A 24529-nucleotide genomic window follows, 5' to 3' on the forward strand; every position below is an offset into this window, starting at 1 on the left:
TTGGATTGCAATGAAGGATAACAATGCTCTAGACCGAGAAATAACCCCAGAGTAAACTAGAAATCACTGGCTGCACTGAGATATAATTATATTTATATTTATATATAGATGTGTGTGTGTGTATATATATATATATATGTTATTTACAAAAGACTTTGAGATATGAGGCACCATTAAACCGTATCCCCCCCCTTATAAATGCAACTGTTCAAGTACACTAGAACAGTCTTGGGGCACACCTGCAGTATAATAGGAAAAGCTTGAGTGGAAAGTCTCTACACAGGATCACAACAGTGAACGCAGCAGCACCTCTGGGAACTCCATTAGCCATGTTAACGTCATTAAAACATACAAAAACTGGTGCTCCTCCAAATAAAAGTTTTAGGGAAAAAAAAATCCCTAAGTAGTGGACTGTTTCCCAAGTGGAGCTTGTAATACTTCATTTCCTGTCCCACAATCAAAGGGGACCCAGTTGAGCTGCTGCCTTTCGCAACATGGCCAGCATCACATCGCAGCAAAGCAAGGAGGAATCAGAGAGGTCCTGGGGTCAAGTAGGAGGACCGATTTCACTCTTTCCCCTCAAACAGGTTTTCTGCTCTGGTGCAACGCTGACCTGCACACAATTACCTTGTCGTCTGGGCTGAGGATCTGTGAATGGATTCATTTACTATTTTTCATTAATGTTATTTATTAACCAAGTATCCCTAAGAAAATTACAGTATATTTTTCTTCATATTCAAGCCAACCTCCCCACCTCTCTCCAAACAAAAAGTCTAGTACCCAGAACCACATGGGAATCCTTTTCCAATCTGATAACCTAATTCCTGTTAACAGCTTTAAGTCAGTATCTTGACACCTGTGTTTCTCAGGTCTTCAACTACCGGGATTTTCCTCCCTGCTCCCCAAGTTTCAGTAGCTACTACTGTAAGACCATCTGCAGATAGAATGTTTGAGAAAACAGACACAAATAATATACCTTCTTCCTTTGAAGGATAGGAGATTCTGGCTGTTGCCTTTTAAATTACCATTTTGAAACTGTTTCAGGTTGGCAGTCCCTAGGGAAGGGGGTGGGGGAGGGCGCCTCATTTTTTGTTGGTTTCTCAAGACCTCTCCACCCTCCCCAGAGCATTCGCAATTCACTTTGATCACAGAGGCTGGGTCCTGCATAGATCTGTACCACCCCCTTCCAGTTGGATGCTACCTGTTCCATATCTGACCCCTTAGTTGAGAAAAAGAAAACATTTTTCCCTTCTAGATGTGCACACAACTAAGGGTACATGTAATTCCCCCTCATCCTGTACCGTCAAAAGAAGTTTTGTCTTACCTTTTCAAAGATGCACAAAATAAATATTTTTTTCTTGGTTCCCACCCCCCATTATTGCCAAATAATAATTAAAATATTAATAATAAACCACAGAGTTTTTAGATGGGAACAGAAAAAAAAATGGTTCCGGTTGTAATTCTCAGGGGAAAATAAAACAATATTAAAAAAAAAAAAAACAGAATCACTGTACTTTCTATAAATAAGTGGGTCCTGGGGGCGGGGCAGGGTGACAGGCAGGCGTCGAGCGCCCGCTATTTGCACACGAACTGGTCCACGATCTCCGTGCACTTCTTGCACTTGACGTAGCAGCACCAGTGGAACTTGCAGTGGCAACGCTCCGTCTGCACGGTCTTGAACTGGTCGTAGCCGCGGCCACAGCACATGAGCTCGCAGCCGTCCATGCCCTCGGACGTCTTGTTGCACAGGCGGCCCTGCGTGCCCAGCGAGCCCGTGCTCTCGTTGCGCACGCAGTAGTCGGGGCTGGGGTCGATGTAGACCAGGTCCTGCGTGGTGGGCGAGTTGAAGCGGCTGTTGACCTGCACCAGCTTGCCCCGGCTGTTGAGCCGCATGGCGGCCGCGCTGTCGTACTTCTCCTTCAGGGCGTCGCCCACCTTGCGGAAGTCAGCCAGCTGCAGCCAGCAGGTCTTGAGGCTACAGGAGCCCGACACCCCGTGGCACTTGCAGGCCACATCAGCCAGGTTGTACACCGTCTGTGAGGAGACAGCACAGTCAGTGTATGCACTCCCGGACGAGCCCCGGACAGCCGGCGGACGGGATGTTAGCAAAGCTCCCGTCCACCTTCTACATGGAGCCATGGTCACCGGCTAAACCCGGGCCTGGGCGCTTTCCTCCTCATCCTGCGCCACCAGAAGTCTTGCGCTGCCGTCTTCAAAATAAACATGCTCTTAGCTCCTCATCACCATATTCTCACACATCACTGTAACAAACAGCCAGCTTTGAACTGAGAACAGGGAGAGACCACTCAAGTTGCTTCCTTTTTTACAGGAAAACACTACAGCAACTACTACATCTTGAACGCTCATCCCAGAGCTTATTTACCATTCCTCGCCCTCATTACCTGGATTAATCCCCACAGCCAGCCTATAAGGGAAGTGCTAGTATCGTGCCCATTTCACAGAGAAGGAAGGTGAGGGCCATACAGTTGAGTTACTTGCCCAGCCACTGGGAGGTAAGGGTGCCAGGATTTCAACTCAGACAGTTGGGCTCTCAGCTTATGCTCAGTGACTTGCTCATGGGCAACCCAGCTGGTAAGTAGGAGGGTTGGGAGGGGTCTAGCTCAGGTGGGATCAGGGTTCAAATCTTCATCACTATTATTATTGCTGTGTGCCAGGCACTGTAATCAGAGCCTTTATGCTGTTTATCTCATTTAATCCTCCCAAACAACATTATAACACAGGGCGGGTTAAACGATGGCACAGTGACGCAGAGAGGGAAAGTGGTCTGCACAGGCCACACAGCTAGAATGCAGAGGAACAGGGCCTGGACCTCAGGTTGTCACTCCCGCTTCCGGCACAGCCCCTAACCCTACTCCACAATGCCTAAGCTAAGAGCACCCATGCCAGACCTAGGCAGATGGGAGTTTTGTCCTAACTATGCCCCTGAATTCAGGCAACTGGATTCACCTCTCAGAGCCTCCTTTTTCTATCTGTAAAGGGGAACTATAATGGTACCAACCTCAAAACATTGTTGTAAGGATAAAATTAGGAGATGCAAGGAAAGTGCTCGGCATACATTCTGATGCAATCAGTAAATCTGGTCTTCCTCAGGGTGATGAGTGCATGGCATCCGGGTGCCAGTCCTATGCTCTCGCCTGGTCACCTTGGCCTCCAGGCAGCAGCGCCCACTGGCCTGGCCTCGCAGCACTGTGCCCAGTGGTCCGGGAGGTGGCGGGTGCCTATTTACGGTTCCTACTACCCACAGTTCCTCTGCCAGTCACCCACCCGCCTGCTCCCCACCCCAGAGTCAGAGTGGTGCTGGCAAGCTGCAGAGAACCTGTCAGGAACCTGGAGGCTGGAGTGAGCTAGAAGGCTCCTTCCACCCAGAACAGCTCCCTTCTTCCTATAAAGACTCATAAGGGGCGCTATTTTTGTAAAAGGGGTGGGGGGGGGGGGGTAGCAGAATGTACTTCCTTGGCATAAAGGGTTTCAGGCACTCAGCTAATGTGCAGAAGGGTTTTGCAGATGTATTTAACGTTTGCTCCCCTTTGACTAAAATAAAAAGCTAATGCCCCGAGGAGATTCTAGTATGATTTCCTGGCACAGTGTTCACAGATTTCCTCCTCCCTTCCCCCACTGTCCTGGAGAAAAACTGTCTTCCGTGTAACCTCATCTGCCAGGATTCAATTTAGCTCACAGCTCAAATTATAAAACTTACAAAAAGAATTCACTCACTATTTAAAAATGTGGATGTTATGGATGTCTGGGTGACTCAGTCAGTTAAGCTTCCGACTTTGGCTCAGGTCATGATCTCACAGTTTGTGGGTTCGAGCCCCGCGTCAGGCTCTCTGCTGACAGCTCAGAGCCTGGAGCCTGCTTCAGATTCTGTGTCTCCCTCTCTCTCTGCCCCTCCCCTGCTCACAGTCTTTCTCGCTCTCCCTCTCTCTCCTTCTCTCTCTCTCTCAAAAATAAACAAACGTTAAAAAATGTAGATGTTAAATGAAATTCTAATATTAAAGGTGCTTTTTCCAACTCTCCAAAACCCCCTCTCTCTACTTGGAAATCCCTTGACCTTCTCTCCTTGGTTGCTAAGCCCCTGATAATTTCTCTTCATGAGAGAAGTCAAAGAAATCCCCTAAATGGATGAAAGTACCAAATATGGGCACAATGAGGCCCAGAGAGTCAACCACATCTCTGTCCTGAAGGCACTTCTGGTCTGAGGCACTGGGCACACTGTATGCACAGGGTAATGTGACGTGTCCCCTGTGAGGACAGGGGCAAGCTTTATGGGCTCCCACAGAGAGTGGGGCTGACATGCCCATTCTGTGGCCTTGGTCGGCTGCAGTGGGGGAGACAGAGTCCACCACAGCAACAGGAGGCTTAAGAAAGGAGAGGCCACAACTGCCCCCGCCCCGCCCGGAGCAATAATCTGACCCCTCAGGGCACCACAGGTAAAAATCTACAGTTTAGTCCTTCCCCAACACCTCCAAATGTATAACATCAATTAAAAAAAAAAAACCAAAAAACCAAAAAACTTTTTTTTTAAATCTTCTTTTTTTCGAGAGAGACAGAGTATGAGCAGGGGAGAGGCAGAGAGAGAGGGAGACACAGAATCTGAAGCAGGCTCCAGGCTCTGAGCTGTCAGCACAGAGCCCGACATGGGGCTCGAACCCATGAAAGTTCATGACCCATGAGTTCATGACCTGAGCCGAAGTCGGATGCTTAACCAACTGAGCCACCCAGGCTCCCTTAACATCCATTTAAGAAGAAGCTAGGTTAGCTGGAACTATCTAAATCATCTTTGACTTCTCTGCTCTCAGGTTCATTATGTCCAACAATTATGATTTATCAAGCACTTACACTGACGTTAAGCTCAGCCCTTGGATTGAACCACGAGAAACCGTTATTTAATTGGTCAGAGGTAGTCAAGTATTGGTAACTTCATCTGGATCCACCTACTATATGATCCTGGTTAGTCCTCACATAACGCTAAGTGATAGTTCGTGCCATGGCCATCCAACAGATGTAGAAATGTAGAAACTGAGGCTCATACACAGAAAGGAACAGAACTGGAATTTAGCCTATAGCCCTTTACCCCGAGCTGTGACGCAGGCGTTTAATAAAAACACGCCTGGGCTTGTATTGCAATCCATCAATTTTCCTCCATGGCCATGAAGTGGTTCTCTAGGGCCTCAGTTTCCCGAGCTTTAAAAATGAGGGTGTGCGGTTAGAGGGCTCTAAGGCTCCTCCCAGTCTTCTGTATTTTACTCTGTGATTATCTTCCCTTTTCCTCACCCCAAAATACAGAAGAGTGAAATCTCTGACCAGAAAGTTCCTGGCACCTACCTTGGGTTCTGTGAAAAAATAATGGCCCTGGTTTTCAATGCTGCCAAAGTTAAGAAAAGTTTCACCCCTTCATTTTAAAGCAGCCATAAAGTGCCATGTGTTTAACCACAGGAAAAAAGGGTCTTTTTAACTATTGTGGAGAAGCTTCCCACCAGGAGAAGGAAAGAGTGGACTCAGAAGGCTGGTGAGGGCTTGCAAAGCTGGTCTCCCTGGGCACTTCTGAGTGGCTCCCCCTTCTATCCAGAGCCACCCTCGATTGGCCTGATGGTCAGACCTATAAAATTCCACACTGCTAAAAATGCTGTAGTTTTCCTAGAAGAACTCTTAAAACAAAACAAAACCCTCAATCCCTCAGGCCTGCTATCTAACGACACAAGGGGAGGCAAGCAGAAAGTAAGTAAGGGAAAAGGTAAGTTCTGGAAGCTGAGGTGAGGGCTTTCTCCACTGGGCACCTACTGGGATAAATAGCTCCCTCTCCCAAATTTAAGCCCAACCACAAACATGTTCCAGGGAGAAGGGCGAACGTTATTCACATTTTTATTTCTGAGCTGAGCTGGGCTGGCCAATTGCACCGGGGACTAATTAAAAAAGTCAGAAAAAGCTCTTTCTCAGGCAACTGCAGGAGCACCTTTGCTGGAGGGGGCCCGGGAGGGATGATTCACCTTCAGGAGGCCTTTCTGGGGCGTGCACCCCCCTTCAGAGAGGCCCATGTGTAGGTGGGGCGGGGAGGAAGGGAAGCAGAGAGAGGAGGAGAGAGCTAGACGGGGAGGCAGAGAGAGAGGGAAAGCGACCAAAGACAGAGCCAGAGTCAGAAAGGGAAGGAAGTAGACGCAGAGACGGAGGGACAGGTACACACGGAGGGGCGGCACAGGGCAGGACCGAGCTAAGGAGCCGGGGCGCCCGAGAAGGGCGCGGGGCGGGGCGGGGCGGGACTCACCCTGCGGCCGGCCTCGTTGTTGTGCAAGTTCATGAGGATGCGCGCGCTCTCGTACGAGCCCTTGGCGTGGATGCGCTCCCGCTCGCGCGCGTCCACGAACTCCTTGGCGAAGCGGTAGCCGTAGTCGATGTTGTCGCCGCAGCCGCCCCACAGCCAGTCCCGCGGCAGGTCCTTGGGGCGCGCGGCGCGGCTGCAGCCGCACGTGGACAGCTCGCCCTCGCGGCACGCGCGGCTCATGGCGTTCACCACCCCCGCGGCGCTCACCGCGTACGTGAAGGCCGTCTCGCGGCTGCCTGTGGGCGGGACGCGGGGGTCACCGGGCGCCTGCCCGCGGCCCCGCGGGGAGCGCATCGGGAGCCCCCCAGCGGCCCCGGGCGGGGGCAGGGGCGCCCCAGCCCTAGCACCCCTCCGACCCGGGCCAGCCCCCCCGCCCCCACCGGCCGCGGGGAAGCCAGGAGAGCCGCCCCAACACGCAGCAGCAGCAGCAGCAAGTGACGCGAGCGGCAGCCCCCTGACGTCTTTGCTCTCACCCTGAAGGGCCCGACAGCGGACTCTTCCGCTGTTGTGGTTTTCCCTACAACTCCTGAAAATCCTGGAGACTGACTTCCCAAAAGGCACACGAAACAAGTCATGGAGGGCGAAGAGAATGTGGGGAGACTTCCTTACACTTAATTTTAACGTTTGGTGTCTTCTGAAAATCTCAGGCCCTAGAACGCGGAGGCTGCAGCAGCCACACGCTTGTGGCCTGGCTCCCCTTTCTCCATCATGCAGCCTGGTGCCTGTCTCAGGCCAGGACTTCTCCAGAGGACATTTCTAAACCTGTTCCTACAGTACTGTAGTGAACCGTGCCTCTTCTTAAATCCCAAACCGGGTTAGCCTGGTAACTTCTCCTTCAGGAAGATGGAGGTCTACTTTCACAACAGCCTGCTGTCTCTGATGCTACTTCCTCAACCCCCTTCCCCACCCCATAGCCTCTGCCTCAAAGTGTTGGAATAACAGCAAGAAGAGAAAAAGCACAATCTCAGGGGAGAACAAAAAAAAAAAGGTCTTCTCTTTCCCCCTCTTTCTTGTAAAGAATACTTCCCTGTAAGACACTGATAGAGGAGCCCTGCCAGGAGGAAAATGGAGGCAGTCACAGACTACCTTAATTTTCACTTGTACATGGAGACATTTCTGTAACAAGAAGCCACTGAAAATAAAAATGTCGTGCTATGAGAGAGAAAGGGTTAACACCCTGCCAGCTGAAGATGGGCCTGAGGGGTATACTAGGGGTGGGGGGCTCATTTCCCTCAACTATAAAATAGGGGTATTGAACTAGGTGCCTAGGTTAAAAAAAAAAAAAAAGCCCCTTCTGGCCCTGAAATCCCTGTACATGAATAAGTTGCTCCTACACTTAAAAAGCTTGCTAACCATCTTTTTTTTTTTTGGGGGGGGGGGGATGCAGCAGCAGAACAGCTGACAACAGGACTCAGACCCAACCAGTCTGAGGAGGGGGGCTGTACCAATTCCAGGGCCCATGGGCTGCCCTTCTCTTGCACTTCAGCTCTACATTTCAATCCACAGCCATTTGTGATTCCTCCTTCCAGGAATGGTGAAGATTCCCTTTTACCACAGACCTTCCCTCCCATGATTTTAAAATATGAATAACCTGAGGAGTGTGCTGGTGGTTGACAGGAGGATCCAGGAAGTTCCTAAGGGGTGTTACATCTATCTAGCTCAAATCAGAGAGCCAGAGCACATCAGGGGATGGAGTGAAATGAGGTGGGCAGGCAGATTCTAGGGAGTTATTTGAAGATTAACACTGATAGCACAGAAAATATTGTGGGCCTGGATGGGACACTTGTAGAATAAGGCAGCAGCTAGTGAAAGACATAAAAAAAATCCTCTGGAGACAGAAGAAAATAAGACACTGTCCTGTGAGTAGATAGCGCATAAAAGGGCTTTTATACAAAGACAATAATGCTGCTTTTTTCATGAGTCTACCTTGAGCATTTCCTTTCTTGCCCTGGAACACAAACTGGTAGAAATCTCCAAGCTAATTGGTCACTGCAGGGAAAACGTCAGTTTGAAAAGTGCTCTTTGGCTAATAGCCTGTGGACACAGTCCTCCTGGATGGAATACTACTGGTTCAGTTAGGCTTCCTGCCCTGTGAAATCTACATCTATTCCGACCCTCAGGCCCCTTCAAAATGGAGCCTTTCTTACATATCTTTTCACAGTGTGGAGACAAAGAAGAGACGGAGACAAAAGCTGGAGGAAAGCGTAGGGTGATGAAAAATGAGAAAGTTTCCAAAATGAAGAGTGAGCCCTTCACGGAGGCAATTGTATACAGAGCCTCCCAGGCAACTGGCACCCTAGAAAAATGAGTTGAAGAGGGATGGAAATGGCAGCCTGAGTTTCTCAGACAAGGGCCCCATCACAGGGTCAGATTCTCATGGACAGGAATTGCTCTTCACATCCCTGGTGTACTGAGTGCTTTGGAGGGGGTGATGCACGCGTGCACACACACACACCTTTCAGCATCAAAGTTGTTTTAAATTTTCCCTTAGCTCATTCTCTTCAAACAGACTCATAAATAGAAAAGTGAAAGCCAAGTAAATTTCCCACTATTGGGGTTGGGTCCATGTTCCTCTTCCACAAAAATCTATTCTGTTTTTTCTTCTCTCCATCTCTTTAAATAAATAGAAGAGAAGGCCCCATCAGCCTTTCCACTGCGAACCACCCAGCAGCAGCTTCCTGTGCTGTGAGACCCCAGGCACCTGGGGGACTTTTGGCAAAGGAGAATGTGTTCTCAGATGCCCAGGACATCAGCTAACTTGACAGTGGTATCTAGCAAGGCTCCCTTGGAGGCTGCCAGGAGGTTCTACTGGGACCCACTTACCACCAACCCAGATGGGAATACCACACAGCTGAGGACCAGAGAGAGTATCTGCAAGGGACAATTAAATATAAGCCTTTGTACCAAAGGTTCTGCTTGTTCCCTGAGGAAGCAGGCCCTTTCAATCTTGGACCACATTTTAAATAAATCTTCAGCAGAACTCAAATCCACTTAGCAAATGATAGCTTATTCTGAACATTTTGGCCCAAAACAGGCTACATATGAAGACAAGAAGAGAATCTTAAATCAAAGCTGTGTTCCAGGGACTACACAGAGAACCTTGCCAATTGCTGTTTTGCTTCCTGGCTACCATTAAAAATGTATTGATTTTTGCTAACTCATATACCTGTGAAAACATGCCCCCATTATTTTGAGAGGAAGGCAGTTTAGGGGGAAGGCAAAGGTGAGAAGAGAAAGCTGACAACTTACCATTCTGATACAGCTAAAAAAAAAAAAAAGAGGTTTTGAACTTACTCACAATTTCAAAATGCAGAATGGAATCTCCACCACATCCCCAATTAACTACACAGGGCACCCCATATTCAGGGAAAGCTCCTGTGTTCCTGACGCTGAACTCCTAGATTCAGATCCCAGTATATACATTAGCACTTTTTAATCATTAACAGGAAGGACAAAGCCCTATGAAACTGCAGTCTGAGGCTGCAGACCATTTTCCCATTCAATTAAAGGAATGGCTTCCAGTCCTGTATTATTTTAGTATATGAAGTCGCTTGGCTCAAACATCCACTGACAACTCTTTTTTGTTCTCAATGAATGCACTTTTCAGGGTTTTTAAAAAAGCATTTTATCCACCCGTGACGGATATTAAGCCAACTTTTTTTTTTTTTTTATCTTCAGTCAGTCTAAACAGTTAATTGCTTTGATAAATGGCTTCTTATTTTAGGAATCACCGCAGTCATATTAATTATAAGGGCTTGTTTGCATAAAACTAAATGGACCTAAAATACTCACACTAGAAAACACACATAGGATCACATCTGTCAGATAGCATCCTATGCTATTAAAGCAAACCAGAGGCAAACTGATTTTCTAAATGCTTCGCCTTTAGCCCAATTTTAAGGCCACCTCCTCCCTGCAGGGAATAAGTTCAATGATACATTTAATATACAGAATCTGAATGCGAGCAATACATTTAAGATTTTTTTTAAGTTTCTAGGTTGAGATCTGAAGCATGTGCTTTTATATCAATTGCCAAAATCACAATGTAAATTGGATCACTTCTAATTAAAATTCTTTTTGGTACTAAAAATAAAGCTTTTTAACATATATATCTCTATAGCCTCAGGAAATATCTATATTAGGAAAATTAAAACCTTATTCACTTCCAACAGATCCAGCATCCGAAAGAGGACAGTATTTAGTTTGATGCTTGGGCCATGTGAATTGTGGCTTACGACACTTCTAACAGTTACAAGAGTTTTGAAGTTTAAAAGGATATAAATGACTCAGCTTTCCTCATCCACTTTTGAGAAACCAAAATAAGTGTTCTGCTTCTATTTTAAACAAAATGCTTTTTAGAAAAAATCAAGTGTTCAGAAAACACGGAGGTGTCTTTGATGCTTCCCTTCTGATTTGGTTTAAAAAAGCCCAAAGCTTATAATCAGGTGTGGGGACAGCAATGAAGGCAAGCAGAAATAAAGACAAAACTTCCTCAGCCAGCACCCTGCTGGAAAGATTCCCCTCCTTATCAAGCCGGTCAGTAAACCCTAAAGCCTTTTTCCAGAAGAATAATGGACCTATATTTGAAAATATGTGAAATGGTTTCCTACCTATCTGCATAACCCTGCCAAAAACAGAGGTGTTATCCACGGTACTGCAATTCCACCTTCGATGTCGGAATTGATACTGGCATTCTTTGATGCCTGTCTTCGCGCCTTCTCCGATGTACTGCATGTGGTCCTGATACAAGTGGCACAGTTTCTTCTGTCCTTGAGAAAGTCCTGCCAGTTGGCTGCAGAGAGGCTGTGCTCCTATGATATATACTTCTGACATCTGAACAGGGTTATTCATACCTAGCGACCTAAAAAGGGGGGGGGGGAGATGTGCATTCAAGATTTACGTGAACTCTCGAGGTAGGCCCCCTGAAAGCATGTCAGCAATACATGGTTTTAAGCACACAGATGCTTTTTCTCTCCTGCTTGTCCTCATGACAAAGTATGAGGAGGGCTTCATAAAACTTCTCTGTTTAAACTGCACTCAGAAAACGGAGGTATTGTAGTCCCCACCCCGCCATCTGGCTCCTCAGCTAGGTTTTCACTCCCTTCCTTGCCCTCCTTGCCATATACCTGAACCAATATTTCCGAAATGCGCTCAGAAAAGGGGGAAATGGCGGTTTTGGGGATGGGCCTCTGACATTAGAGAAAGTGACTCACTTTGCCCCACAAATTGGACCGATCTGCCTTTGCAAATGTATGAATGCCGAAAGTAGACACAATTAGACACGGGGAGGAGATAGAGGTTCCTTCTGACTGATGGAAGGATGCTGAGGCAAATATAGAGACTGGAGAAAATTCACCGTGTTCTGGACATTTTAAAAGGGCTCCTTATGTGATTGTGAAAGACCCAAGACAGGGTATCCAGTGAGTACAAGTCATGTTTGACAGTCAGAAAAACGCTGTTCATTTACAGGGAAAAAATATCCAGAAGGCCGTCAGAAATAATCCCCTGGATATACTGCAGTCGATCTACAAGGCCCCTAACCAGAAAGAAACCCTCATTTAGGGACATTTGACTACTTCAAGTTAACTTCCTTTTGATCAAATTTCCAGCGCAAATACTTCCCCACTTGGAGTTTAGCTGTCTTCCTACAACTCTGCCTACTTCAGACCCTGAAGGTTAATAACCTCAAGTGACAGAAAATAAAAGCTGGAACTCACTTTTACTACCCAGAGGTGGCAAAAAGTAAATTTTATAGATGGGCTTACAATTATTAGAGAAGTGAATTTTGGTTCCCTTTTATTACGTGATGTACTACAAGCATACATCTGAACAAGGGCCTCATAGAGAAAAGCGAAGATTTATAGGTTCCCATTCCCTATGGAGCTAAAGATAAGCTTGACAATATTAACAAGTTAAAAGAAAATTCTGATTTCCAGATATATAAGGTAAAATATATTATATACATATGCATGAGATAAATGGACTCAAATTCAGGATTCAGCTCTGAAAACTGCAGCATCATACAAATGAATCTTTTAAAAAAATTAAAATAAAATAAAGAATATGTACTTAAAAGGAACTTACCACCAAGAATTGGCTTCTATTACAACCTGGGCGAAGGAGAAAAATATGGCCAAAGCCATTAGGAAGAACTTGGAAGACATTGCACTTCCAGCCATCCCCAAAGCAACTCCTGGGCTTAATATTCCAATCGCCTTCTGGAGAGGGAAGAAAGGAGCAGATGTTTATTGCCTCTCAGATAATTTTCAAGCATACAAGTTTAAACAACGGAAGCATCCGGGGTCTCTTAAGTTTACTGTTGATTGACTGCGCTTCTCCTCCGTGAGTTTTTTGATGGCAAGATATAGGCAGTTTCTTTTTCCAAATTAATCCACCCACGCAACCTCACCAGGAAATCTGATTTCGCTGGGATCCTGCGCGCGGGGCACGCCAGCGATTACAAACATGTCTCAATGCTGTTGAGTCAAAGCCCCGGTGCCAAGCGCTGCCTCTTTCCTGCTTGTTCGCTTCCCGCACCCCCTCGCTCCCCTCTAGTCCGCGCTGTGCTGGGTCCTTCCTCGGAAGGAATTCACTCGGGAACCCGCCGCCACCCTCGTCCGCTCCCCAACCTGGGCCGAGCAACAAGTGGAGCCGGAATTAATTCCATGGGCGAGAGCAGCGCGAAGGCGAGTGGAGCGCGCCACCGGCGGCTGCGGAGGAGGCGGGGTGGCCGGCTCAGGGGTGGGGGAGTGGGGGTTGGACGCGGGAGGGAAGGGCAGGGGGTGGGGGGCGAGGCCCCGGGGAGCTGCGTGCGCTAGAGTGCCCAGCTGGGAAATGCAGCTCGGAATTAACAGCGTATGTTTCATAATCAGTTTACAGGCCGCTTTGGGGGAAGCCACTTCCAGAGGGGGAAGGGCAAGCGGGGTTTCCTTAGGATACTCTTCAGCCAGACTGGAGTGGGGAGAAGGCGATGGGGGGGGGGGGGGGGGCACTAGGGATAACGGGGAGAGAGATCGGTTCTCTCAACCAAGGAAACCGGAAAACTGTGCCCCCTCCCTTGCCTGCGGGCTCCTCCTCGGACTCAGTGTACCCCAGAGAAGAGATAGCACCCCCGAGGAAAGAAGGGGGTCCGGGTCCCACTGTCCTAGGTGAGGATCCCTTCCTTGCCTTCCCACAAGTTCTGATTTTTTCATTTCACTCTCCCTCCCGCCACCCCCCTTCTGTCCCCACTCCTGACAGCTGCCACGGAGAAAGAGGAAAGGAAGCCAAGGGCGACTCCAGTTTCCTCCGGTTATGGTCTGGTGTTGTCGGCCACTTCGCCATCGCGCCACAGTGAGCCTGCCCTTAGAACACCCCCACCCCACCTTCCAGCCCAATTCAGACTCGGTTCGGTAAGTCCCGGACGGTGAGGGTGCAGGGCGAGGCCAGAGCCGGTTCGAGTGAGCCCTAGGCGGGGCCAGAGATGCGCCGGCTTCCGCGGCGGCTGAGCCCCTGGATTGCAGGGCACAGAGGGCCCAGGCGGTGAAGGTTCCCGTCGTGAAGCATTTCGGGGGCGGGGGGCGGCCTTGAAAGATTTCGTTGCCGTTCCTCCCCACTGGTGACTTCTCCACCTGTAGGCGGCGGCGGCGCGAGACAGTGGCGGGTGCGGGTGGGAGGAGCGGGTTTCCAAAATCCTCTTTTACATTTCTGATTAGGGTAGCCCGCTGCACCGCCCGCAGCCCCCAGGGAGCCCTTTCCTCGGGAAAGGAAAGGTGAGCCGCCTTGGGCAGCAGAAGGTCCTGGAACGTGCGCCGTCAAAGGGGCAGAGAGGACCTAGGCGGCCTTAGAAACACTTAGGGGCCCAGGAGCGTGCCAAGGCTTTTCCCAGCCCGCCGTCCTTTGGACCAGGACAGCTCGGGGCTTCTCCGAGAGGAAATGTTTATGTGGTCCCCAGTGCCCGCTAGCCAGCGCTCTGACCCCTTGGCCCACTTGTTCTCCAAACACCGCAAAGCGAGGGGCGCATCCCGGAGAATAGAAACCTGGGATTTCCCCAGCCTAGGAGAGAGAAGGCTCGGTCTCCCTCCCCACCCCCGCCAGAAGTGTCAAGTTTCTTCTAGGGGAGGGGGTGGGCTGCGAGGTCTGCCTTCGCGCGCGGCCCAGGCTGCAAAATCGACTCTCCCCCCTCGGCGGACAAGGCCGCGCGCGCACACACACACAACACACTCATGCACATTCACACAAACACATGCACAGACACACGCACCGGCGTGCTTCCGAGACACCGGCGGAGAAGACTGCTGGCCGCGCGCACTTTCCGAGCTTCCCGACGGGCGGGGCGCGCGGGGCGGGGCGCGCGGGCAACGGAGAAATTGATAACAGATTCGGCGGATTACAGCGGATCTCTTTGTTAGAGGCGAAGCCACACAAACCGAACCGACTTTGGGCCGGAAGACCCCGGGGAGAGTCCGCCCGTTCCCAGCTAGGAGTGGGCCATTGGGTCTACGAGACTCAGTCTCCCCAGCTCCATACTGGGGATAGGCCAGCTGTGTCCCAAAGGGGATCGGGCAGGAGAGCCCCGCGAGTCGCGTCTCCACTTAACCCCGCGCGCTTGCCCGGAAACACCTTGGCCTTCCTCCCGCTCCAATCCCCATGCAACCCCCAAAAAAGGCCCCACAAGTTTGAAGCACTGAAAGAACCCACAGCCAAGTAATAAATACATCGACTTTGTAGGGTAAACACCCCTGCCTGTTTACCAAGAGATCTGATCCGAAAAGACCGTACGAAACGAGACCTCTCTGGACACTGTCACACCAGGGCTAAAACAAAAGTTCTGCGCAGAGACTGAGTTTACCAAAGAACGGGCTGAATGTTTTCGGACACTTCCAGGGCCCGGCGAAACTCACTAATGTACGGATCCTCAGAATCTGTTCCTAGCGTGTGATGGGGAGGGGGGTTTCGGGTACTTGAGAGGTTCTAGCGCAGGGGAGGGGTGAGGTGGGGGTAGGGCGTTCCTGCGCCCTTGTTTCCAAAGTCAGAGCAGCTCAACGCAGTGGTGCTTATTCGATATCTCCTCCAAAGCCTTCGCATTGGATTGAGGTGTGCCTAAACCTTCTTTATCAACTGGGGTGCAGGCGGGGGGGGGGCGGGGGTGAAGAGGGGTGAGAGAGGGGAAACCATCACTCTGGTTAGAAGAGGTTCCTGGGTCACAGAAAGCTTCCCTACCAGACGCAGCACCCAAATCCTCGGCCCCACCGCCCCTAAAGAGAAATTCCGCAAAGGCAGGGAGAAGATTCTCGACCCTTGGCCACTGGTGCTACCTCACTCGGTCTGGGCATGCCCTTTCACTAGGCTTTTTGCGTCCAGAGTGCCCCCCCCCCCGCCCCCGCCCGCCCAAGTCTGTGAAAATGGAAATGACGAGGGAGACCAGCGAGGAGTCTGAAATGTATGACCTGGGCTCACGGTGGCTAAAAGGATAGGACACTCCAAGAATGCCAGCTCTTGGTGGGAAATAAACTTTGCCTTCCCCACTGTGATCTCTCCTTGAAGGAGAGAAACAGAAAATTGCGGAAGATAAAAGGCATCAACCACAGCATTGGGACGCCCTGCTCCAGGAAATGCGGAGAGAAGCGGAGTGGATAAGGATGAGCAAGCCCAGGCGGACAGGAGATCTGCTTTGGGGGAGCAGGCAACGAGGGAGCACTCCCTCACTCCCCTAGCCTGGGCGCGGGGTGTCCCTGGCCGCCCCTCGAGGGCGGACACTGCCAAACAACAGTGTCTACTGCGCTCCAAGTGTGTGGTGTGTGTAGGGGGTGGGGGGTGTAGGGAAGCCAGACAGAGAAGGTGGTGGGAGCTCCTTGTGCCCAAATCAGTGCAAGGATTGCCCAGGCTCAGGACTGAACCGCAGGTCCTGTAACAAGGACTCTCCAAAGGCAGAATTGTGGCTAAGCCCAGCTGTGTTCCCTGTCTCCCCACTTCCATCCCCTGGACAAGTCTCTCCAGACTTCAAGACTCTCTCTTTCTCCTCGCACACACGTATCACTTCCACCTTCTCACACAGGTTGTCTAACTCCTAGCACAGATTCTCAACTCTATCCAGAAGAAGAACATAGTGTCCAGTGGAAGGAGAAAAAACTAAAGATCAGTTCAACCCCTATCCTTCAGAGGCAGTTTGAACTCCACTTTTTAACAGACGAAGAAATTGAGGTCGAGAAAGAGAAAGCAACACTTGTCACCTCCCACTGACGGCACTGGTGAGAGCGCAGAAGCCGGACCCTAGGCCTCCTAGGGCGACGCTCCCGTTCCTTCACCCTGGTGAGGAGGTAAACCCTTCCTCCACACGGCCCAGCCCGGTTTGCTGGATCGGACCTCTGGCCCCTTCCGTGCGGCGGCGGCCGCGCATTGCAGCTTGTCCTCTGGGAGTCTCGGAGAGGCCCTCCTGGGAGGGGAGAACCTGGTGGTCGGGAAGGACCAACGGAGCCAGAGGTGGGAGGGAGAGGAGAGCGGCTGCCTGCCGGCCCCAAAGAACAGACTCCCAGGTGTCCTACCTCAAGGCAGCCAACAGGGGGCAGTCGGCACCGCACGGCGAGGATGAAAAGGCAGCGGGACAAGCAGAACTCCGCGCGCACGGTGCTAATAACCCCTTGTGCACCGAGGCGCTCCGGTGAGGGAAGGGAAAGAACTAGAGACTCTCGGGCCAGTCCTCCTGGGGAGGGTCCTCCTTTGTGGGGCCGGGCGGGACTAAGGCTAGTAAGCCCAAGACCCGAGAACAACTGACCCTTTACTCCCCCCACACGCAGGGCACGGATCTACACACTCGGGACAGAATTTCCGCGGCCTCTCCATCGCTTGCGCGCACTCAGCATTGCCCCCTCGGAACTCCCCTGGCAGAGGCTTTCTAGAAACGAAATCTCCATTATCAGGCTGGAGCAGCCTGAATATTGGCGGGAGGGCAGGGTCTGTAGGTGTGATCCCAACCCAGCCTCCAAGTGACTTCCCAAACATCGAGTTGTCCATTTAAAGACGCAAGAGGAGAAGGCGCCCCGATGCCAAACTGGAATTGTAAAGTAAAACAAGGCCGCGGGGTCTTCGGGTTTCGGGTTCTTTTTAAACTTTTTTTTTGGTGGGGGATGGAGGGGGGATTTGTTTGTTTTCCAAAATATTTTACTTCTTATTCCAACCTTATTTTCAAGAAAAGTAAAACAGATCAAGAAGAGTGGAAATAAGGATCGAAGCTTGGAGGACAGGGATAGGAGAAGTTGTTTGCAAAATAGCAAGTTATATTGCAGGAAGAAATGTTAACTTTTCGCAAAAGTGAACTCCCGGTGACCCTCAGAGTGTGTGACTCGGCTTTAACATACAACTGACAATTAAAACAAACAAGAGTTCACAAACTGCCTCCCGCCCGCTCTCCCAACGCGGAGGCCCAAATGTTTCCAAAGGACAGGGCAGATTCCGCGCAGGGGGCCGGGGTGCGCTCTCCCAGCGGACGGGATTAGAGCCACCACTGCCAGCACTCCCCGCCCCCATCACCGCGGCAAAGTGCCTGAGCTCACCCAGTGGCGGCTAATAATGCTAATAACGCGACCCGGCTCCCGCGCCGGGGTGCGCGCTGGCCCCCCACCAGGCACTCTTAAAGGCACACGGCCTGCAGCTCTAGGATTCCCTCGCCGCGACGAGGCTGCAACCTGGCCTCCGGCAGCAGAGGACGAGAGAAGAGGGGGCGGTGCACGGCTCTGGGGTGTCGGCTCCTAGTCCTGCTGCCCAGTCTCCCGACCAAGGAGTCCTCCTCCCCTTTCCGAGCCCCGGCCACACACCCTCTCGGTGCCCGCGCAGTGGGCGCTCCGTAAATATTTGTTGAATTGAATCATTATCCTGTTACTGAAATATACATAGTAAATTACACTGGTGTTTCTCGGGGCAAAAGGAAAGTCATCTGTGAACCGCTTTTTTCTGTCCTGGCTCATCCTCACTTTTTTTCCCCCCAAAGTCTAAAAGGTTTGCAGAACTTTTGGTGGGACAAGAAGTCTCCCGAGAGATAGGCAGTGCGCGAAGGGGTTGGGGCGTGGGCGAAGGGGTAGAGGTCCCTGCCAGCTACGCAGGAGTTCCAGCTTTTAGAGGCAGCAGGAGAAATGGAGGGATAAGGAAGGGGGGGAAAGGGGGGGTCAGTTAACTTCCAAAAGAAAAAAAGTAAAGAAAAAAAAAGTGGCGAGCGTCGGCAGCGCACAGAACACTTACCTTCATGGCGAGGGGGAGGGGACGCGGCTGCCGGGAGGAAGTCGCCACTAGAGCGAGGGCAGCCGAGGAATCCGAGCGGAGCGGCCGGGTTAAGCCTGGGGGGACGATCCGGCGCAGAGCTTCGGGCTCCTCCTGAGCGCGTCCGGCAGGCGCAGGAAATCACAGGCGAAGCGGTCACTGGCGCCCAAGTTTGGGGGCCCGAGCCGGAGCAGCGCCGGGATGCGCCAGGGAACCGAGGGGGCGCCGAAGCCTGTCGGCCGGTAGCAAAGGCAAAGCCGGGCCGGCGCGCAACAAGGGAGCCGCGGGTCCGGCGAGGGCGTGCAGGCGACTGTTCCGCGGCGAGGCGCTCCCTCTCCAACGTCCATCAGCGACGGCGGTAATTAGGGCTTTCCAACCCCAAATGTGGGCGTGATTGTGCAAAAGACTTTACAACAAATAATAAAAAAAAAAAATTCTTCACAAGAGGGTGAAAAAAAAATGCCCCCACTACTCAACTCTGGCCCGAGGCGGGGGCGGGGGCGATCCGCGCGCCCAGGTGCCCCCAGTTCATTCACACCACGGATTCTGCAAACTCCTGGCGGCTCACGCCTCCCGATCTCCAGCTCCTCCTCTCCAAGTCTGTGGCCGAAACGTCTGCTTCCAGGCGCTGATCCTGCGGCCGCGAGTGAGTGTGTGGACGTCTGTGTACACACACAGACACACACCCACACACCCCCACCACCCCCCCACACGCACACACTGAATCTTTGGGGCCACAGAACAATCAGGCGCGCAGGGCTTTTTCTCCAGGAGATGCCGCTGAAAATGCACAAGTCGCCATCGGAGCTACAAGAGTCAGCGCCAACTTTTGTCCTTTCATTTTACGGTTTGGCAAAAAGGGGGCGCAAAATGGGTAAAAGTTGTCCCCCGAAAGTTCTGCGCGCGGTGGGATCGGGGGGCGATGGGCGATTGCCCCAGGGGAGATACTGGCTCTCCCCCCCCCCCACTCCCTTCTTTCTTCGGGTTAATCCCCGTCTTTTCCCCGCCTTTCCTGGGCGAAGGGCGAAGAGGGGCGAGGGCACCGCGGGCGTGGGGCTGGGGAGGGGCGAGGGCCAGGGGCTCCGCGGCGGCTGTTCAGTTCTGGCGGTCCATGGCCGGCGCGGCTGCCCACCTCGTTTGGCGCCGGGGCCCCAGGGGCGGGCGAGCTTGCAAGCGGGCGGCGGGCGGTCGGGGGCACGGCGCGGCGGCGGCGGCGGCGGGAGGAGCTCGCTCGGCGGCGGCCGCACCGAACCGGACTCTGGGCGGCGGAGGCGGCGCCTTGGAGCTTGCAGCAGCCTTCCACGCGATCCTGTGCCCCGCAGACTGACTGACCGCGGGGACCGTGTCCCCCCCGCCCCCCCCACCCCCTGGCCCTCCTCGCCAACTGCCTCACGCTCTCTCTCCCTCTCTCCGGACTCCTCTTTCCCCTGCAGTTTTCAGAGGGGGGAAAAAAAAGAATTTTTTTTTTTTTTTTTTTTTTTTTTTTTTTTTTTTTTTAAGTTGCAGAACCAAAGGCGGCTGGAAAGAGAGAGGGAAGGGGGGAGAAAAGAAAGAAAAAAAAAAAAAAAAACTCAACTTCGCCTTTGCGCATGCGTGGTGAGACCGGCCTATGACAAACTCCGCAGGATTTTAAAGCCGTACCAAGGCTGGGGTGCAGGGGGGGCGGAATACGCTCCCTGATCGAGCCCCCTTCCCTGGGCTCCCCATCCCCCAGGCATCTGCCGAAAGAGAGAGATTCATTCCGCAGCCGCGGCCTGCCTGCCTCCTGGCCGTCTGCGCTCTTCCAAAGCCTCCGACCCTTGGGAGGCTGAACCCCAACTTCCCGGTCTGGACCCCTTGGCTCGCCTGTCCCAGGCCGCTCCCACTGGGGCTGCAGGGGGCCTGCTGCCCCGGGCACAGAACCTCTGGGAGGACCTCCTCCCCATTCTTATCCCTGGGGGAGGGTCCCCTAAGCCCCGGGGCTGGAGACTAGGGTAGACGCACACCTCCTGCGTCGCTCCAGTGTAGTAGATTTGGGCACTGGGGTGTTCGATTGGGCCTCTGGCTGAGACCCAGGGCACCCAGACGCGGGGTGTAGTGCTGCCTGGTGAATCTAGGTGGGTGCCCTCAGATGAGAAGCCGCCGAAGTTCCGCAAAACAGAGTTCCAAGCACTGGAGCTTCTAGACACTTGCAGACACCTGTGGGTGTCCCCCCCACCCCGGACAGGGTTGGTGGATGTGTGGCCCCCACGTCCAGCATGCCAGGAGCGCCACCACCAAACCATGCCTCACAGTGGAGCACAATTCTTATTCTGAGTCCTCCCCATCGTCTAGACACCCGAGGAGGTAGAAGATACACCACACACACACACACACACACACACACACACACACACACACACGGATTCAATTTCTGACAACCAGCAGCATGCACTTGACCTTAAAGCAAAAACTCCATAGCCTGGGTACTTCTGGGTGGTGACTGTTTTGTTTTGTTTCTTCCATCCCCCGTTCCCACCCTTGGCTGACCACCCCAGGTCGCGCTGGGAGAGGGTCCAGAGACGCTGTCCCACCCTTCCTGGTCCCTTCCTGAACCTTACTCCTCTCAGTTGATGGGACTCCTTCCCAGCGCTGGCCTCCTTTTGCTAGGCAGCAAAATGGCAGTATGGGCTTCCCACAAACTGAAAGAGATGCCCTCTCTCCCTCTGGGCTTGCTTTCTTTAGCCAAGGGTGCAGGCAGCCTTGAGGAGGGGGAGCCCAAGGTCATCAAAGCTCCTCTTGAGACACCTCCCATTCATCTCCTGGGTCCCCTTTCCCCTCACCTTTAGGCCTTGACCACATAACAATGACCTATGGGTGGTTTCCAGTTTTCCATCTGTTCTGAGATGTGCCAGTTCCAGGGGAGAGTCTAAACAAGAGGGATCTGTGCCTGGAAAACCTCCCCTGGGCAGCTCCCCTCCCCATTTCCCCCTCTCCCTTCTGGGTTTTAACCAGTAACTACAGCTTGGGAGTCTCCTGGCCAAAGGAGGCAGGCAACCCAGCGATGCCCAGAGGCACCAGTTCAGCGATCCAGTTCACATCTGGAGGCACTGGGAAGTGGCAGGAAGTGACCTGTTGAAGAAGGAAGCTCTCCTGGGGTGCTGAAGCCACTCCATGCCTGAGTGTCCCTGAGTCCACATAGATGAACTTACTGCTACAAGAGAAAGGACACTAACTTGTTCTACTCCTACAGCCTGTCCAGAAACTCTGGCTATCTAACACAGACCTTTTTCTAAAATTTGCTATATTCTCAATTATCTGGATTATTGCCTGCTTTTCTCCAGTTGCCTTTGCTTGTGTAGACACAGCCCCAGTAGTTTTCACTGCCTGCTTTGCTGTCTTTCCTCTAGAGGACAGTAGTGTTAGGCAGTGGTTGAGTGCAGACTCTGAAGTTGCAACCCTCCTAGGCTACTTTCTAGCTGTCAAGTCTCACACAAACTATTTAGCCTTTCAGTGCCTCAAAATCCTCTTAAACACACAAATAAACACACAAACACACAAACAAAACACAGAGAAATATAAGGACCTGTGGCAGGGGTGCAGTGAAAAGGAAATGGATGACCTTGAAAATCAGGGACATGGCAAGAATGAACGGTGAGGGTCATGGAGTACCCAGCATGGGTCACTTCCCAGACGCTCCATACCTGCTCTTCAGAAAGCAGAACTGGACCTCATGTGACAAGACCGTTTATAATCTTGATTTATTCCAGTTACAGTGAATGGCCACACTTTTCACTGAAGAAATGGGAACAGCATTGCGTTATTGGGTACTTCCCCAGATTTCACTGGGGCCTTCCACAAATTAAATAATTATATGCCCCCATTTATCATTCAAAAAAATTCCAAAATTTTCTGACACACCGACCTGGCCCCAAGACTTCAGATACAGGATTGTGAGTTTCATCTGAAGATACTAATGATGTGTGTGCTGAGACTACACCCCACAAGGGTGCTGGAAGCTCTGTAACAGTATCTTCCATGGCTAGAACGGTGGTGCTCAGAACAGTGCCTGGCACCTAGTAGGTGCCCAAAAATATTTGTTGAATGACCAAACGAATGCATGAATGGATAAAAGTGTTATTTCCAGAGAATGATGTCAAAGGGAACCAACTGGAAATCCATTTTAAGCCTTCAGTCCGCAGGGTGCTTCTCTGGAAAACCAGGCTCGGTTCTAAGAGCCAGTCCATTTCTGGGTGTTGGTGGACTTGCCTAGGGGGTGAGCAGACGGTTGAAAGAAGGGAAACCAATGCCTCTCCATCCCCACCTTCAAAGGTTCTTGTTCAATCCACCTCCAATTTGTGGAACTCCCTGTTTCCCCTTGCAAACCCCATGTGCATTTGGGTGTGTGCACTCAGATTGAGTCATCTGCAGGCACAATAGCAAGGCATCACCATGCTCCACTCATTAAAAATGCTTTTGAGTCTGTGGAACAAATAAATCAATAGTTTTGGCTGCTCTCCCAACAGGGTTATTTCACCAAAACGGAGCGCAAGATAAGGAATTTACGAACGATCGCATCCCCTGTGCTGCCTTCCCCAGAGTGGGAGAAAGCAGCGCCTGGGTTGTCATTCTGGGAAAATCGACCCCCCTTTTATGCCCAGCAAATAATATTTTATGGCCCTGGGTTTATGGTGGTGTTTTAATGATCCACTGTAGAAAGGGGTTTTCTCTCCAGTCACTAGAATTTGTTAAGAAGGGCTGGAGGCCATAAAAGAGGGGTGGGCCCCAGGGACAAACAGACTCCATCTTCTGAAATAAACTAATAAAGCACCCCAAGATGTTTACTCCTTCGCCTCAGAGTCAAGACCAGCCGGGCTGCCTGCGAGGGGCCCACAGATGGAGCACTAAACAGAACAAAGAGGCCGGAAGGGGGTCGGGGCTTCCTCACCACCACATGGCCACAGTCAAAGTAATACCGTCGCATTGTGATGCCACCAGCCCCTGGGCTGCGGAGGACAGGGACCGCCTTGAGGTTGGAGGACAGTTTTGGACACCGGCCTGACTCAAGCTCTCCTTGTACTGTGTTCCCCTCACTGAGAGCCCTCTTTATTTTTATCATCAATGGTGCTTTACAGGAGGGCGGTGGGAGGAGGGGGGGGGGTCTGAATGGATACTTTCGGCTTTTTTTTTTCTTTTAATTTTAAGGGGCATCAGGGCCAAACAAACCTGAGTCTGAATCCCAGCTCTGCCTCTCGCTGACTGAGTGGTCACTTCCCCTTCTGCGCCTCAATTTCCTCCCCTGTAGAATGGAATATATTAGAGATGTTCTAACAATTGATGTTCCAAAGGCCCCTGTAGATAGCTGTTGTGATTATTTCAACACTAGGAATGTCTGTCCCGGGGGCCCTGGGTAAAATCCGGAGACAAAAAAGTTGCCTCAGGAGGGGTGGGGGAGGGGTCCAGGAAAAGAGGAGAAATGTGAGAGGCAGTTATAGGATTATCTGCAGTGTCTGCATGATAGAATCCAATAAGTATGAGGCTGATAAGATAATAATGACTAATGAATAATGGTAACAATTGCTGGGGACATTGTTTGAGCTCTTACTATGCACCAGATGCCGCCTGTTTGAGCTCTTTATATTCATTGATGTGTTTTATCCTTATTACTTCATGAGGTAAATCCTATTATTATCTGCATGATATGGAGAAAAGGAAAGGTTTAAAGAGGTCACAATTTCTATAAACTCAAGCTGTTTTAGTGTCCAAAGCCGAGGGTATGAACCCTGGCAATCTGACTCTAAATAACAGAGACTTAGCGACCACACTTCATCTACCTATAGAGACAAAACTCGTTTTTAAAAGGCGTCTTCCTGGTTCCCCAAGTGTGCCCACACTTTCTCCTTGGGCCTCTCCCATATAAAGCTTACTTTCAGTGGAAAGAGTCTCTCCTGAAAGCTTCTGATTCACTCCCATAAGCACTAAACATGAATACCGGCAGAA

General features: G+C 51.3%; 1 protein-coding gene across 3 annotated transcripts; it reads right to left on the reverse strand.

Annotated features, from left to right (window-relative positions):
• Nucleotides 1–1443: 1443 nt before the first annotated feature.
• On the reverse strand, nucleotides 1444–19618 carry WNT5A (Wnt family member 5A). Of its 3 annotated transcripts, none has more exons than XM_042929689.1 (5): nucleotides 18554–19618; nucleotides 12425–12558; nucleotides 10951–11201; nucleotides 6284–6576; nucleotides 1444–2034 (listed from the first exon to the last, which is right to left on the reverse strand). In XM_042929689.1, exons 1-5 carry the CDS (start codon nucleotides 18557–18559, stop codon nucleotides 1576–1578), a joined length of 1143 nt encoding a protein of 380 aa, XP_042785623.1. In that variant the 5' UTR covers nucleotides 18560–19618; the 3' UTR covers nucleotides 1444–1575. The 3 variants fall into 3 exon arrangements, with proteins under 3 accessions (XP_042785623.1, XP_042785624.1, XP_042785625.1); XM_042929690.1 differs by lacking the exon at nucleotides 18554–19618 and adding an exon at nucleotides 14583–14613; XM_042929691.1 differs by lacking the exon at nucleotides 18554–19618 and adding an exon at nucleotides 12970–13060.
• Nucleotides 19619–24529: the final 4911 nt, after the last annotated feature.

Source organism: Panthera leo, chromosome A2, assembly GCF_018350215.1.
Source record: "Panthera leo isolate Ple1 chromosome A2, P.leo_Ple1_pat1.1, whole genome shotgun sequence".
NCBI classification, from domain to species: Eukaryota; Metazoa; Chordata; class Mammalia; order Carnivora; family Felidae; genus Panthera; species Panthera leo.